The sequence below is a fragment of the Temnothorax americanus genome, unplaced genomic scaffold (assembly GCF_048541705.1).
Source record: "Temnothorax americanus isolate GAGA-0224 unplaced genomic scaffold, ASM4854170v1 Scaffold46, whole genome shotgun sequence".
In the NCBI taxonomy this organism is placed as follows: Eukaryota; Metazoa; Arthropoda; class Insecta; order Hymenoptera; family Formicidae; genus Temnothorax; species Temnothorax americanus.
Window position 1 is genome coordinate 658,511 of NW_027509613.1, and position 16,421 is coordinate 674,931.

Sequence of the window (16,421 nt, forward strand, 5' to 3'; positions counted from 1 at the left end):
AAACTACTGCATGGTACGATAGAAGAAAAATATATAGCCGCTCCGAATGGCAAAGCCATGTCGTAAAGTACGTCTGGAAACTAAAGGATTCACGCCGCGTGCTCACGATTATTTGCGGTGTGATTAGCCGTCGGGAGAATGTGGAAACCACGTGCGTGCACCATTTAGCATACGCAAATAAAGCCCGTATCGGCGACGTAAGGGGCCTTTGCTCAAACCGCGAGCGTCGCAAAAAGACTCGTCTTCCCGCAGCCGGATTCTGGAGCGCCGTAAGAGCATTTTTTTCCGAATAATTACGAGGAAACGTCTGCGCTTGAGAAACCGCCATAATATTCGCCACACTGGAGAAAACTGAAAATACCTATGACTTCAACCAGGAAAAAACGTATTACGTGGAAAATCCATTGGCGTGATTGTTTGGATGTCCGTAACGTAATAATAACAGAAAAATTATACTTATTCACACTTATAAGAAAAAAAGAAAAAATAAAGAAATATATATCATAAATATTATATATATCTTTATAAAAATTATAACAATTTCTCCATATATATATTGAACTATTCAGATAATTAAAATAAAATGTTTACTATTGCTTTTATTATTTATTAATAACATGATGTGTAATAGATTTTGTAATTTTATCCACAAATAAATTTAAAAAAAATTTTTAATTTAAACGCTTTACTTTAATTAATGCATGATTAAAATAATTTTTAATCCTGATGTATTTAACAACAATAAAAGGAAAAGAGGAAAACAGAAAGATAGTACAGGAAGTGCAAAATAACAACTTACTATGCCTCTTTTTCTCTCTTCCACCTCTTTGTTCACATATTGTATTATATATATATATATATATATATATATATACATAAATATATATTAAACATATATATAAAATTCAACTCGTATAGTCAACGAACGAGTTAGCAGGTATTTGCGGTTGGTGAGGGCCGGTAGTTGGGATCTTTCAAGAGTGGTGGAGCCGGTTACAAGTGGGGACAAATGGGTGGCACTTAGACAGCCTAGGTACCGGGAACCAGCGCACACCGATTGGTCGACCGATCGGGCCCGGACCGGAGCCGTTGGCGGGCCCAGGCACAGGCGTGAACCGATGGATAAGAACAGCTCCCCAGATGGCTCTTATACGGAGGAAAATCGTTCCTTCGGTACGGCACGGTTCTCCTCAGGCGCTCCGATGCAGTCAAACAGGTCTGAGCGATCGTACAGCACCAGTCCTTTCTCGTCCATCGTCGTAGTCGCACCGTCACACGTGCACACACAAGAGAGACAGAAGGAGAGGGGGGAGAGAAAAAGAGAGAGAGAGCGAGAGAGAGAGAGAGAGTATACAAAGACGACCACGAGCAGCGACCGAGAAGGAAAAGAGGTGAAGGAAAAAATCGCGAGAAAACAACGGGGGAAGTAGAAAAGAAGGAGAGGAAAGAGAGAGAGAGAGAGAGAGAGAGAGAGAGAGAGAGTAAAGGAATAGAATAAATATCGGACGAGGAAGTGCGTGAATTACGATCGATCGAAATTGTATAGTTCAGTCGGTGGAATCGAAACGACCGGCATGACAACGCCGGTGGCAGTCTATGCAGAACAAAATTGATTGGGTACAGCGAAGCTTTCAAGAAAATCACCGGCTATTATACGGAAGAAACGACTTTCTTCGAATTCAAGCGTCAAATAATTGGAGCAATGTGATCGAAGAGAGGCATAATCGGCATAATAAGAGCAAACAGAACGTTTCCTGGGAACGAGAGATGTGTAACATATAAGCGAATCGGAACAGTTGCTTCGGCGAGAACACTATACTTATTTGTTAACTTAGTGATCCGAAAAACGGGACTGACATTTGCGTGGATTTCCAATTTATTTGAGTGAGGTGAGTCATCTTATTTTACATTTTACATTTTACATTTCGATAGTCTACAGAGATTGTATTAATAACGTTTTAATGTATTTATAATTAATGATGTGTATTAATGATATTCCATCACTACTGATCAATATTATTGTCAAAAACGGTTATGATGCCGTTTTAGTTATTTACGCAATGTCTTTTACAAGATAAGATAACAAAGATATCGATAAACCTCGTTATACGCACAATACGCGACATGGACAATACCAATGAGCTTACATTTAAATCTCTGTCAGTGTACATCGCGTCGAGCATTAAAGTCTCCAGCTCCTGATTCTGTAGATATTCATTATGAAATCGCGCGGAAATAGCGTTACAACAGACCTCCTGATAATTTTCTTTTCTTCTTCAATACATCATTTATTTATTATTTCCGTGATTGAATTGGGTTATATCAAATCGTTATTCTATTGCGGAAGAAATAATTCCCCAAAGTATTATACAAATACGTAAAGACTTAGGATTCACATTGCGTTTTTGCTCTATTTCTTATATATAAATTCTTAAATTTTTATGGTAATTGATTATTCATGTACATAATACTATAGCCTATTTAAAATGCGCATTCGTAAATTCTGCGCGGGGAAGCTCCTATGGCTTACGCGCTTTCGCGATAGCCCGAGGAGGGGGCAGATAGGGGGGGACCCTCTCCCCAACATGCGATCTCACGTGCGGTTAGTCGAGGTTAGTCGTCATCAAATGAAAACATTATCGTTACCCCTCGTCTCCGCCTGTTGCTATAATATTTGCCTACTGCTAGCCAGTACCGTAATTCGGCAACACAAAAGGGGCCATAAGAGCGACGACGTCTTGCCCGCGTGCGTACGTTGTGCGTACGTGTCGTGCCGTGCAAGCGCGAGAGAGAGATGGCCGTTACAATTATTATGCATAAGACCGTCGGCGAGGCTCTCCCATGTCAAAATATATTTATTGCTATTCCCTTGCCCGCGCCCATACCCTTGCCCGCTGCTCTTTACGTCGACCGCGGTGTGTCAGCCACCTTTGTTACCCTTTCATACGGTTATTACCCACTTGTATATCCGGAGCGAGCTTTATGCTCGAAAAAGAGAGAGAGAGAGAGAGAGAGAGAGAGAGAGAGAGAAAGAGAGAGAGAGAGAGAGAGAAAGAGAGAGAGAGAGAGAGAGAGAGAGAGGTCCGAGAAGAGAATCGCGCATCTTCTCTTTCTCTTTCTTCTTCCTCTCTCTCTCTCCGTCGTCTCCAATCTTTCTCCCGCTCCGATTCATCGCTCATGCACGTGCACGCGTACACTGGCGCGACGAGTTGCGTGATGCTCAGGGACGCATCTTTATTTTGGTAAGTTAAATACGAGAGTTAAAGAGGACATTGAGATGTTCTCGCATGAAGTAAGATAATAGCGTAAACGGATTCACAATAGGATATTTAACATAAGTTGAACTACAGATTTTTCAATCCATAGTTCAATCACCTTATTTACCACAAAACTTCTATTCCATCATCGAATTAAGAAATGTTAATTATTGTTTAAAATTTCACGACGATTTTTGGTCATAAATTTTTAAGCAAGAACTAAACTTTTAGTAATTTTAACACGTTTTCATTTTTAATAACGTTAACAAAATCTTTCATCTTCACGTAGAACATAAAGCTCAATTGAACACGGTAAAAAATTGTGACAACTTTAAAAATATTTTTAAAAAATAATCCTTTAGAACCAATTTTATATGGATCTGGATGTTTTTAATTGAACGAATTTCAATAGCACGGAACGCGATCTCCAAAATTGTATGAATCCTATCTCGAATAACACGGTTTTCAGTAACACGGAACCAATTAATCGTGTTATTCGAGGGTTACCTGCATTTACATATTATTTCTCTTTATGTTGACTTATTTGTATTTTTTGTGGTTACATAACAAATATGCATTATTGCTGAAATATCCCATTGTGTCATCTCTGATCTAGTGATACGCAAAAATTAGATTTGCATGAGTGCAACTGGCAAATCTTTTATGCGTACCGACCTAAGCGTCGTGTCGCGCCTCATTTGCATATTAACCCCTTCCGGCGTGGCTCGTCGTCGTCACAGGGTCGTGATCTGACTTAACGCCTTTTTGCCGCCACTACACTGCCACCCTTTACAAGTCATGCGGGAAGTACCGAGAGTCGTGACAAATACGCGTATTATCTTTTTTGTTCGATTCCGAATGGAGCCTAAGACCCTGACCTAACCATGGCGGCAAAGTGTAAATGAAAAATTCGATTAAGGATTCTGCATTCTTAAATCCAACTCTCTCACATGACAGTCACGTCGTATTGATCTGTTAAGAAAAACACCTGCGCATTAAATTTTCTTAGTGCGAAACTAGATTATTATCTTTGCGACTTAGCAATTTTTAGAAAATATTATTGTTTTCTAAATAAATTAGATCTTAGGTAAAGACAAAAATAACCGAGTCTTGGAACAGAATATGCTGGAATATTTTCTTAGTGGTGAAACACTGCGGTCGAGCAGGAGTTAAGTGAAACGTGCGAATACGTGGAAATGTCTCTCTCTTTATCTTATCTAGATCGTTTAAAAGGCGCGTTTAACGGCGCGCACGCAAAAATTACCCGTTACTTTTCTAATCTAAATCGATGCTCTTTGTTCACTTGTGGCGATAACTCGCAAATTACACTGATCTACACTTGGTCCCGCTTCCGTTAGAATGACAACGTGCCTACGGAAGGCGACCGCGTTGAGTGGATGATCCAATCGCCTTATCGCGTACACCGTGAAACTCGTTCCGGGACAAGAGCAAAATATAATCGCGAGTACATATTCTCGAGTGCTATGCTTTTGCTTACGTCTTTGAACTGGCGAAGCAGTGCCCGGATTCGTCAGACTTACAGTGAGAACATCGTTTCGCGAATAGTTATTTCCGCAGATGTTAAATAAAAAGTTACGATAATATAACGTCGATATTTGTTGATATTTGGCAATATAATTGTTTTAATAACAAAGTAATTAATGTTTACATGATTCTTAATAAAAGTTCCATTCTGTAAAATTTTGACAATAAAATCTAAACGGATTACTCTGAGCGTTATCGTTTAAATTGTGCATTTCTATTAAGTTAATATTGAGAACTTCGAAGATTTCGTCAACGAGATCGCGTATAAAATTTTAAATGTCGCTTTCGTGGAAATCGCACTTGTATTGCGGCTTACGCGCGGCTACGCGAGTACACACACACGCACACACACACACACACACGCGTGTGCTAAACCTTCTCGATGCTCTTTCGGTTTGCGATATTGCCGGCGTCGTTACAAGACCGTGCCTTCGGCCTTTTATGAGATTATAAATCAATGGTGGCGCGCTTAATCGCCAAATAAAGGGAGATTAAATTGCGCTGGCGAGGCATACCGGTCTCGTGCGTCTTGGAGTAACCAGAAGACAGATATAAAACCCGGAGCTTTATATTCGAAAGGACCCTCCATTATAATACGCGATTATTTAACAAGTTCCGACTCCGCGATTGTTCATTCTTATTTCAAGAGAAATTATATATTTATTCGGACAATGCAATAAAACATTTGTTACGAAAGATTCTTATTAGGAAAGAAACATCTGTTTCGCTGTACGTTTTCGTTCAAATGACTTATTTAATATCGTGATACGCTTCTCTCTCTCTCTCTCTCTTTCGCCTAGATACTCGGCTACTACTGCAATGTAGCATGTTTTTAGGTTCTACAAATGTCCTGAATAAGTAAATTATCACATGTATAGTATCATGCACGATCTAGATGACCATGCACGATCTCGTCAATCACGCAAGATTGTCTGGCAAAACGCAATGCGGATGTAAATCACTATGCTTTAGTCACAAGTCGCGTGCAATATACTCCTCTGAATATACATAATATATGCGTGTAGAATCTGGATCCGCGCGTTTAAGCGTTAACTTCTCTCGTATATATCACGAAAATATAATATTTATCGCTAAATTCTTCCGCATTAATTTCTACATCATTCCCTATATCATTTCCCTCACGCGTACGGCGTGCAATTCGAAATACGATGACGCGACGATTGGTTTTCCTGCTGAAATCGGCTACGGATTTTTTTCCCTTCGAGTTGCTCGACAGCTCGCAACGTTATGTATTCATTTGGCGCTTCGGAACGTGCCACTCGCGAAACGCGTCGTATCTTCTCTAGAAGCAGCTGCTCTTGGCTAGAACTCCGGCGCAACGTGGTACATGTGCAGTCACATGCACGGGGGCATAACGCGGGCATAACGAATCACGGTACTTCCGAGAGGAGCACCCATCGCGATTCCCACAAGTGCGAGAGGGTCGTGCACACACGGCGACCGTTCTCGATTGACTCTCGAGTGGCGGACGCAAAATCGCTGTTAAAAATCGGATCGGTCACGGCTCGAGGAGGCAGACAATGTCATCTACGACGTGGCTACCTGCGCCACGGCGTTTATGCGCTTCGCGCTCCTCGACGGGACGAGTTCGCTCTAACATGAGACTAAACTGTCGCGATAAATGATACTCCGGAAGGTTATTAATTGTCTTTGGCTCCCGACCGAGCGTATTGTGGATCGCGAAAACATATTAACCGAAAAGGAACTCCGCTGCCTACCTTGCCATATGCTCGCGGATGAGCGAGTGTATGTATATATATAGGGTGTGATGAAAAATCACCCACTATCAATGGAAAAAAATTTGGAAAATTTGTAATTGACTTATCAGCAAAAGATTTCGTTGCATATTTTCTTTTTTCGCTTTTTTAACGAAATTCGACATTTTGGCATCAAAGTTAATATTTAAAGCGCGATTTAAATCTTTTGCAAATAAAGCTTACTAGAATTGTTATTGAGTTTTCATTTGCTGTCTGTAAACTTTAATTGGCTAAAAATGTTTTCCATTTTTAATTTAATTTATTCCTAAATTGAAATTATATGTTCTCATACTGTCACATTACGACATTTACCATTCTTCTAATTTTGCATAATTATATTTCTGTAAAAGTGAACCGCTTTTTATACACCCTATATAGTGGCGGCGTATCGTTACATCTATATAGTCCCGTTGAGAATGTGCGAGCCGATGTGCAAGATCATTTTTCAGGGATTCGATCGACGCGTCTGTGAATGAGCAGCTACCATCCATCAAAGGGATCGTTAAAAACGCATCGACGCCAATACAAATTGCACCGGCCGCGTGTTGCGTTCTACTTTTCTGGGGTTTTTCCAGAATTTTCGATTTAGATTTTACAATACGGCCAACTGCATTCTCTCGTTTTGATCACATATACACGTAATACGTATGAATAGCATAGGTGACACATTTTACTTGTAAAAAAAGTGACACTATTTTTTTATTTACCATAAATAATGACAATCGATTATATTTATGTGATATTACACATGAAATTGCATTCAATATAAAATCAACGCGTGCACGTTAATCCATATCTAAAAAAAAGACTAGTTTACTTAAAAAAGAGATTTATTTAAAATCACTGAAACGTTTTTCCAAGATTATCTTTTTCCAAGTTAGTCATTATGTAAAAACCAGATTTTATTGTGCTTTAATGTAAATTGACATTATGATTATTTATACAAAAAAAGAGTATTTTATTGATCACAGACTATTTACGAAGTTTCGTCTAGACTATCTAAAAGATCGTTAAAAACTTTCTGTCCTCAACTAATGTTATCGTTAATGCTCGGTGAGAGAACCAGTTTCCCGAAAACTTTTTCCGTCGTTCGCCTCCCGCTTTGCCGAACGGACTCTTCACACTCGTGTGTGTACGCGCAAGATCCTGTTTATTTTATGTAATCCGGTAATAGTCGATTATATACGGCGTATGCATTTATTTGAGCGTAATCCTTCCGCGCATAATTAAGCGCCGATAACATCGAGACGAGGAACTTTCGTGCGCAAACGTGCGCGCGAGCGTACTCGAACGCGTATCCCGGGTGATATATCGACTCCTTCTTTCGAGTAGATTCATTGACTCATTAACGCACTGAGAAAAATCACCGGCCGTATATCACGGCCTGAACAGTAATCAAGTGCTCATTCTTAACGCGGTGTGTAATAAATATGTGAATTAATATACCGCCGATTAATTATATCGCGCAAACTGCGCTTCTAATGTGTACTCTCGTTGCCGCGAAGAATTATAACGGCGGACGAGCTTGCGAACGTCACAGAAAAATGATTATACCCTCTGTTTGCGCAAAGTGTCTCGTAAAACAAGATTCCTCGTAACGGATGACCCTCACGTAATATCGAGTATTTCGAATTAGCACCTTCAAACGCAAGCGATCACCGTTTATCTATCTTCATAGACGAATATGCGTGGTAGAGTGTCCCAAGAGTCGTCCACCTTCTTTAAACTATAAACATTAAAAGAGTCGAATACGGAGAAATATTATATAGACTGTTGTTTCGACGACGATGCTATACAAACATGCTGAAGTCACTAATTTTATCTAATTCTATGTGTCTCTTCAACGAACGACACGTTTTCTTTCTCTGGCAACTGTCGCAAGCAATCGAGATGTTTTCGTAATCTTTTCACTTCTTTTTATGCAGCTTGTGCCTCACGCTCGTGACCCACATGAATCACGTGCGCTTTTTATTATTAGTCATTATTCACTCTGATACGAGAACTTCGAACTGACGTGAACTAGTTCGAGGTTCAAGAAAATTATTTGTTACAATATAGAAAACACATTACGTAATTAGCTTCATTTACATATATTGTCCTCAGGGAGATAGTGACTTGGCGCTTTCAGCGGAGAGAAAAGTCTCAACTGTAACGTAATATATTTCTTACTTTTTTTTTTCGATGAATGTGCGTGAACGTTTTCGTTCATTTCCATCGTAGAAAATACAAAGAAAGAATTCGGTCGTTGATTACCGAAATGATTACAAAGATGATGATCAAGCGACACGCAAAGTCGGCACGGAGAAAGGGTTGTAACGGTAGCGAGGGGTAAGAACGACAAAGAAAGCGCTCCCGAAGCTCAGGTCAAAAAACGCCTCATAAAGGGATAAACGTCACACGGGACTCGTGTTTAATGGCGCGTAAACTACGAAGTGCCCCCATCTGCAGGTATATACGGACCGCATAGACGCGCGTGTGAGCACGTACACGAGAAGCTAGCAAAAGAATCACACGTGACCACATTCTGATCTCGTCGTCATCTTCGTCGTTATCGTCGTGGCCCGTAAGTTGATATTTGGAGCAGGTACGGCAAGTCGATTGACTTCATTAACGCACCGATGTCGGGCAAATATTGACTCTATCTATACAGAAACTGGGGTACGAGGTACCGCGTGTTTACACTGTTGGCTCCCCCGTGACCCCCTTTTCTTCTTGACTCTTCTCCCGTTTCACCTGTTCCGCGTGCACTGCACCACGAACTACGATCCACCGAAGTCAACGACATCGGTGACCAAATTCAAAGAAATCACGTGTATATTTTTTTTTCTTTTTACGCAACCGTCGCATCGATGCACGCATTGATTAAAGTGTTCTCCGATATTCCATACGAATTTGTATGCGAAACGAATCGGCAGGGTCGAGCAGATATTTCGAAGTCGACACAACTCCGCGTGCAAAGAGATCGATCCGTCGCGACGATATAGATTAACCTTGGCCCACATTGATCTCCACTGGACTGCCGTCGATATAACAATTCTAATAGCGTGATCTTTTGTAAAATCTACAGAATCAGCCGCGTAAATAGTGTACGGTTTACCGATTACGGCGCGACGCACCGTCCACCGCGAAGGCCTGACTTATGCGATCTCTGCGATTTTATTGCAAATCACGGCGCATACACCGCTCCTCGAAGGCGTTCTGTTCTCCTTTGGTTATTAGGGCGATGGAATTTTTTTTCGCCACGCTCGCGATTGCTCCACCTCCGACGCTCGCATCTCGGCCTTTATCTCTCGCGTCTCGACCTTTCGCGCTTATTGTTTTCTTCGTATTCGTATTCCCCGATGTACATTCCGCGCCGTTCCAGCATCTGTTAGTCCGAGAGCACGCACGATTCCGGTGGCTCCGTTATACGTATATTCTGGTTTATTTAGTTTTGTATTAGGTTTCGTTGCTCGAACTTTTAACCCCACTTAGGCCGAGTCTCTAATTTAAATGCGTTAGAAATGTCAGGAAATAGTCGGCCGAGATCCATATTGACGCTGAGTGTTTCGAGCACGAATATTTTAAAGACATATTACAAAGATAACACGTTATAATGCAATATTAGAAAATACATAGAATAAATTTTAAATTAAATTAAGGAATAAAGAGCATCGAGCCGTAACGGGATGTACTTAAGTGTTAATATATTAAATGTATTACAATAAAATTACAGACGTTTCGGTTCTAAAAAACATTGAACCATCCTCAGTGTCTATTTTAACGCAAATGGTTGACGAAACTTGCTACATTAGCGCTATCGTATAATTAAAATTGGGAATATAACACGCACAGACGACAACGTTGGGTATCGTACGCATAGTATTTGATGGTCTGTGGAGAGAACGCTTGTAAGGTCGACATTGTCAATATCGTAGCTGCTGGTGTGTTAGTTTTGCAAGAGAGTAACACAAACTGCAATAAATTTTAATTAAATGAGAGCAAAAAATGTATATATGCGAGAGCGCATTATTATTCAAATCCCATAATTTAAATAAACAATATATATACTTTAGAGTTTATTTTAATTATAAAAAACTTGTAACAGAATTATATTAATGTAAATAACGGTTGTCATTTACATTAACCGTTATTTACATTAATATAATTCTGTTACAAGTTTTTTATAATTAAAATCTATATAATATTCGCAGAGAACACGAGTCAAAACGCGTGTTCTTCTGAAATCCTTCTTTGAAAAAATGGCATTGCGATTAGCATCGAAATTGGTACAGACACGCGGACTATAACGCGAATTATAATCATTAGCTGATTATAATTGATCGTCCTAATGATTATCATGAACAAAAATCGTGAAATTCAATCGAATAAACATTTGATCCGGTCAAGCAGATCGCATATAGGAGAGAAAGGAAGAGTTTTTCGCTTCATCAACAAATGTTGTGCAGCGAGTGAAGGAGAAGGGTTAGCAAGCGGGTGTTAAGCAACCGCGCCGCGAAAAAACTTGAAACCTTAACGAACCTGTGGACCGACTCTTTCTCTCTAGTTTGTTTTCTTTTCGTTTTACCGTCCGTCTTCGTCGACAAATACGAGCGGCAGCCCATTTTCTTCGGAGGTGCAATTACAAAGACTTGACTAGACGCAGCGCGCGCGAGATCGTGTCGTATCGGAGCTCTAATTACCGTCACTCTAAATTCTCGTTAAAGTGCTCTTCTTCTCATCTTGCATAAAAAAAAAGCGTCCCTTCGAAGAACTTCGTCTCTCAGGCTGAGTACGTTAATCCGTACGACTACCGGTCGTGGTTATATTTTTAAATCAACGAATCCGCAGGTGGTCCCCGTCCCGAAACGGCTCGCGAGTATTCGCGACGGATGAGCGCAGTTAATTTTTTTGCACGCACTCTTAACGTATCATTCGACGTGCGCAGCTTGTCACAATATAGCATCATTTGCGACAGATACAAATGAAGAAACGTATTATGCATTTCACGGTGGCTACTTTGGACAAGATCTCTTCACCTCTCTTTTTTTCTCTCTATAAGTGTGTTTTGCATTTGTTATTTGAAAGAAAGAGACGCATTGCGACTTGAACTATAACTCGATCTTTTTATTATAACTACGCCACAAAGGCAACGGAATAAAGAATACAACTTTATAAAGATACGATTCGTATAAACTTTTGAGAGCTGGTTCCTCCGGTTTCTATCATTTTAGGATCGGGGATTTTTATACCGCGATGATCGAAATACTCGCACGATGAGGAACGCCGACCGTAACATATCCTTATCGGATCATCAATGGTCTAATTTTATTCCAGTTTATTCGAAAAATAGGTGCCTCGCTCCGACACACAATCAAGGCAGATGGCACCGTTTGCCGAGATAGCGCTGATTTATGACATGCCAGTGGGTTAAAACGGGTTTCGATTCGAGTGTTACAACAGGGTGGGGAAACGTAGATTCAGGAAAGAAGGGAACCTAATGATTCTTCAGATATCCATTTCATGCCCATGGGCGAAGATATAATCGACTAAAAAAATACCGAATCTACCGAAAGATACACACAAAATACTGTCGTACGAACGTGATATATCACTGCAAATTTAACGTAACGCGTTATGTAGTGTAATCTGTTAACACATAGGCGATTTTATCAACAAAAAAAACAATCAAGATTGACAGATGTGACACTCGGAATAATTTCTCTATACTATTATCATTAGCATATTCGTTTAATCGAAGCTCCAACATATTTTCAATTTATACTTTTCTCGGACTCCAAATCCTGTTCGAACATCCATAAGATATCGTGGGAGGAATAAAAATCGAAGCAAACGTAGAAAACCGGTTCGCTGCCCCACCATGCTGTAACACCGCACTTTACTCTTCCAAGGATGAGCCGAAGTAACTGACTCTGACGTATCTCCTTCGAATAACTTCTATAATTTCTATAATTGCAGATGAACCAACAGTGCAGGGTATGCGACGAACCCGCAGCGGGGTTTCATTTCGGGGCGTTCACGTGCGAGGGTTGCAAGGTAAGAAGAATCAGATGACAACCAAGTTTTGTAAGTAATGAGACTGCCGGATAAATCCGGGTTACATTTCGCGTATGCGGACTTTGTGATGTGACGCCGAGAATTCACACGGCGACGTCTCGTCGTACACGCCGTTCATTGTCGAGTCGCACGTTATGTAACATTTGTGATGCAAATTCTACACACTTTAAAGAGTAACGCAAGCGTAATTACGAAGTCGAGCGTGGCAGTTCCGCTGTATTTTCAAGTAATAAGTAAGTAATTCTATCTTCACATTTCGCAAAATTATAACTTGAACTTCGCAATGCATGGTTGAGAGAAAATTGGTACAAGGTTAAATGAGTGAATAAAAAGATAAAGAAATATGTCGAAAATACAATATTTAGATATATAAAAACTTCTGAAAAATATTAGACAAGCAGGCTTTCCACTTTCTAAACAATCACTCGAAAAATATTAAGTTATTTAGACCTAAACAATATTCTTCCAATCATTTGTGCGTGATAATAATAACTCAAATGCAGATAAATAAATGCAATAAAAGTTTAACCAAACAGAAAGAAAAATGTACGAAAAAACAAGACAATAACAATAATTCTGTAACTTAAAAAACTATTAGGTTTTCGCGTGCGTATGTGACGCTTTATATGACATTTGAACTATGCTTTAAACTATGAATTAAAGATTGAAACAAATTAATGCATTATTTCGTTTTTCTCGGCAGTACTTAATTTCTATTAGCAAAAAAAAGTAACACATTACACAAAATTCAGCAAGGAAGTAATATAGATTTCTAAAACGTGCAATTTTGTGAGGAAATATAACAAAGTGCAGCAGTGATTTATTATCGATTCGTCTCTTCGGAAAGACAATCGTCGGCAAAAAGCGGACGGAAGTAGTTTCTACGCGGTATTAACCTGCTGCGAGAACTTCGTGAAGTCGTAAAAGTCGATACGCCGGCGATGAGTTGACGTATGTGATGCGTTTCGCACTCTAGTTTAAAGAAGAGACAACTTAATAAGCCGTGACGGATGCGAAAACGAAAAGATTGCAATGGGGTAGGGATTCGCGTAGTAATCACGGCCAACGAAAAGAGGTGAGAAAGTCCGATATGCGGAAAAGGCGAGCGTGCGAGAAGTAACTGAGAAAAAAAATCTTCTGCCCGGTTCGAATCCGTAAGTGGACGAGAGACTCGAGTGCGACTAATCGATTATCTTGGATCGTCCCCGTTCGACGAAGCTTTGCGTTGCGGTGAATCGCGATGAGTGTTCTGGAAATAATAACGTATAACATGTCTCGAAACGTGTGCGCGCTATTACTTCCACCACAATAATTGTACAGTAAAGGATTTGATTTCTTCTTAGCCCTTTATTCTGATGTCTCATTACTCCGTAATGACAATTTGTAGTTCGAAGATTTTGCGACAACGCTGCGAAACAAATTCTCCGAAAAATCGTCTCGAAAGGAACAGATATATGTCTGTTTCCTCGGGACAAATATGGGATATGCGCAGGAACGGAAAGCTACGAAAGGAAGGATCTTGTCTCGATTGCGGTTCGCTTCCGCGTGTCGGACGCGAGGGTCGACACAGTAGGGAGTAATATTCAACAGGTGGATTCCGGGTTGCGCACGTGCACCGGAATGCGTACGCGTATAGTGCGCAAACACGCATATCGTCCCGACAAACGACGACGACGACGACGATCGAGTCTCGTTAGGCCGGTGCTTAGATCTTCAAAGGGTGTTGACCCTTGGCTCTTGTCCTTTTGTCCCACTAATGTGTGCTATACACCGTAGAATATCGGTACCGCATACTAAGTGACCCATCCGATAGTAATTGGATCTCATTAAGGCAACAACAGATAATGGTTACCCTTACTCGCGCGTTCGGTTTCCCGGAGACGAAGTAGCAGATAACGCCTTTCAGGTCAATTAGACTCTCCTCTCGTGAACGAAAATGATCCGGGAAATCCCCTTTAGAAAGGAGAATATATCGTTACGCGTCAGGTGATATATTCTGGAATAAAAAGGGCGGTGCGTATCTCTTAATCGAATTTGTCATTTTTAAATAACGGTATCGAAATTAACCTCGATTTTTATCATGAAGGTTTAAGAAAGGTTTTATTACACAGAATTAATCATGACCCTTCGGAAAGCAGTGTTCTGCCTTCTTTCCGTTATATATTTACGACCGTTGGTCATCGATTCGTGATATAGTTATTATCACTCATGTATAAGTGAAATTAATTGTGCCTCGTGTGTTTAATTAACGATCGCGAATCATCCGATATGATCGTACAAGGAAATGCGATCCCGTCCGGGAAATTAATATCGCGTACGTCATTTTGATTGTATAATTATATACCAGCGGGAAAGGACGCTACTGGGAATGCTGAGGATGCTCTCACAGTTTCGATGTTATCGCGAGAAATATAACGGCGCCATTGATCCTGAGAGGACAGACGAAGGATGAGAAGGAAGAGGGATACAAAAGTACAGCGGCGGGAATTATATACGTATGCACATTAACACGTATATACCAAGCACCACGCAGGTGCACACTAAGCTCTACGATCCCCAACTCCTAACTCGAAGTCGATCTAGTCTCCACGCGCGACAAACATTTGGAAATATTTGAAATAATTTAGCGGTTGCGCACCGCGGTCACGGACGAAGAACGAGGGACACTCATTAGCATACTAACGACTGCCTCGAATTCTCTGCGTAACATTGAGAAGAGGGCGATCTCTCCTGCTCCCTCCTGTTTTCTTCGCACACGACGACGACGACGATAACTGTGGCCCCTTTTGCTCCGGATCTTTCCCAACGGCTTTCTTCCATTTTTGGTACCGCGAGGATGTTTGCGCGCATGCTTGCGAACTTACGAAAGATCGAAAATATAATGTTACACGTATTCAGCGAATCGATTATCGCGCGATAATGTTCAATATCGCTTCCAATCGTATAAGAATAAAAAATCCTTTCGTCGATTTATTTGTGCAAAATAAACATGAAAAAAATGAAATTCTACAATCAATATATGATAAATGAAATTCAAATATCAGCGTAGAAAGTCTTTACTTCTTCTAAGAGAGTACCGCGGCTAATTGCACCGCATAATGTGCGTCCCTGTTTCATGCCCTTGGTTTCTCGGGTGTCGTCCAAATTCCACATTCGTCGTCCTGAACGCGTTCAAATAAAGGAGAGCCAGGTCGCTTGAAGGCCGAGCGTGAAACAGAGCCGCGGGCAGAATCGCCGAAAGACAGCAATTCGTTGTGACGCGTCGCATATGAATGCGAGCGACCTGACTCAGTCTCTTCCTCCCATTCGGCTTCGTTGTTCAGATAGCCCCAATGCACTAATTTGCAAAATCTCGCTCGCTTATTAAAAGAGAATCGTGCGCCGGAAGGCGACCGAGATTCAAGTCAGACGTCGCACTTATTTATGATGCAAATGCCATTGTTTTTCGGGGCCTTAACCGTCTGCGTATTATGCACGACCGACATCGCAAAATTTGTCAACGTTTCTCGCCTTGCTCCTCTCCCTCTCCTCGATCGAGAAAATGGCGCGTGATTCAGGGGACGGGTTTATTCATCGCTCGACAATGAGGACTCGCCCGAAAAGTCGAAACCACGACAACGACGATTGAGGACACAGCCGGCACAAAAACGTCATTCCTGACCGAAATAGTCTGGACTACTTTCCATGCGACCCAGAGTCACCACATTAAACTTCAATTTTTTACGATCTCGGCCGGGAATCCGCCGAGCTTCCGGTGACGACGAGAATTCGAAAAGACACTTAA

The 16,421-nt window shown here is 40.9% G+C and overlaps 1 protein-coding gene and 1 long non-coding RNA gene across 3 annotated transcripts in view; one reads left to right on the forward strand and one right to left on the reverse strand.

The window, feature by feature from the left end:
- The window catches only part of LOC143903406 (uncharacterized), a 274,617-nt gene that overhangs the window by 221,376 nt on the left and 36,820 nt on the right, over nucleotides 1–16,421 (reverse strand). The gene's annotated exons all lie outside the window — the stretch shown is intronic.
- The window catches only part of LOC143903369 (uncharacterized), a 31,306-nt gene continuing 15,991 nt past the window's right edge, over nucleotides 1,107–16,421 (forward strand). The window contains exons 1-2 of one of the 2 annotated variants that reach the window (XM_077416914.1): nucleotides 1,107–1,889; nucleotides 12,539–12,616. In XM_077416914.1, coding sequence (XP_077273040.1) covers nucleotides 12,539–12,616 — 78 coding nt within the window. In that variant the 5' untranslated portion in view covers nucleotides 1,107–1,889. Of the gene's footprint in view, nucleotides 1,890–12,538; nucleotides 12,647–16,421 lie in introns of those variants that run through there. The other variant, XM_077416915.1, reaches the window with a different exon arrangement.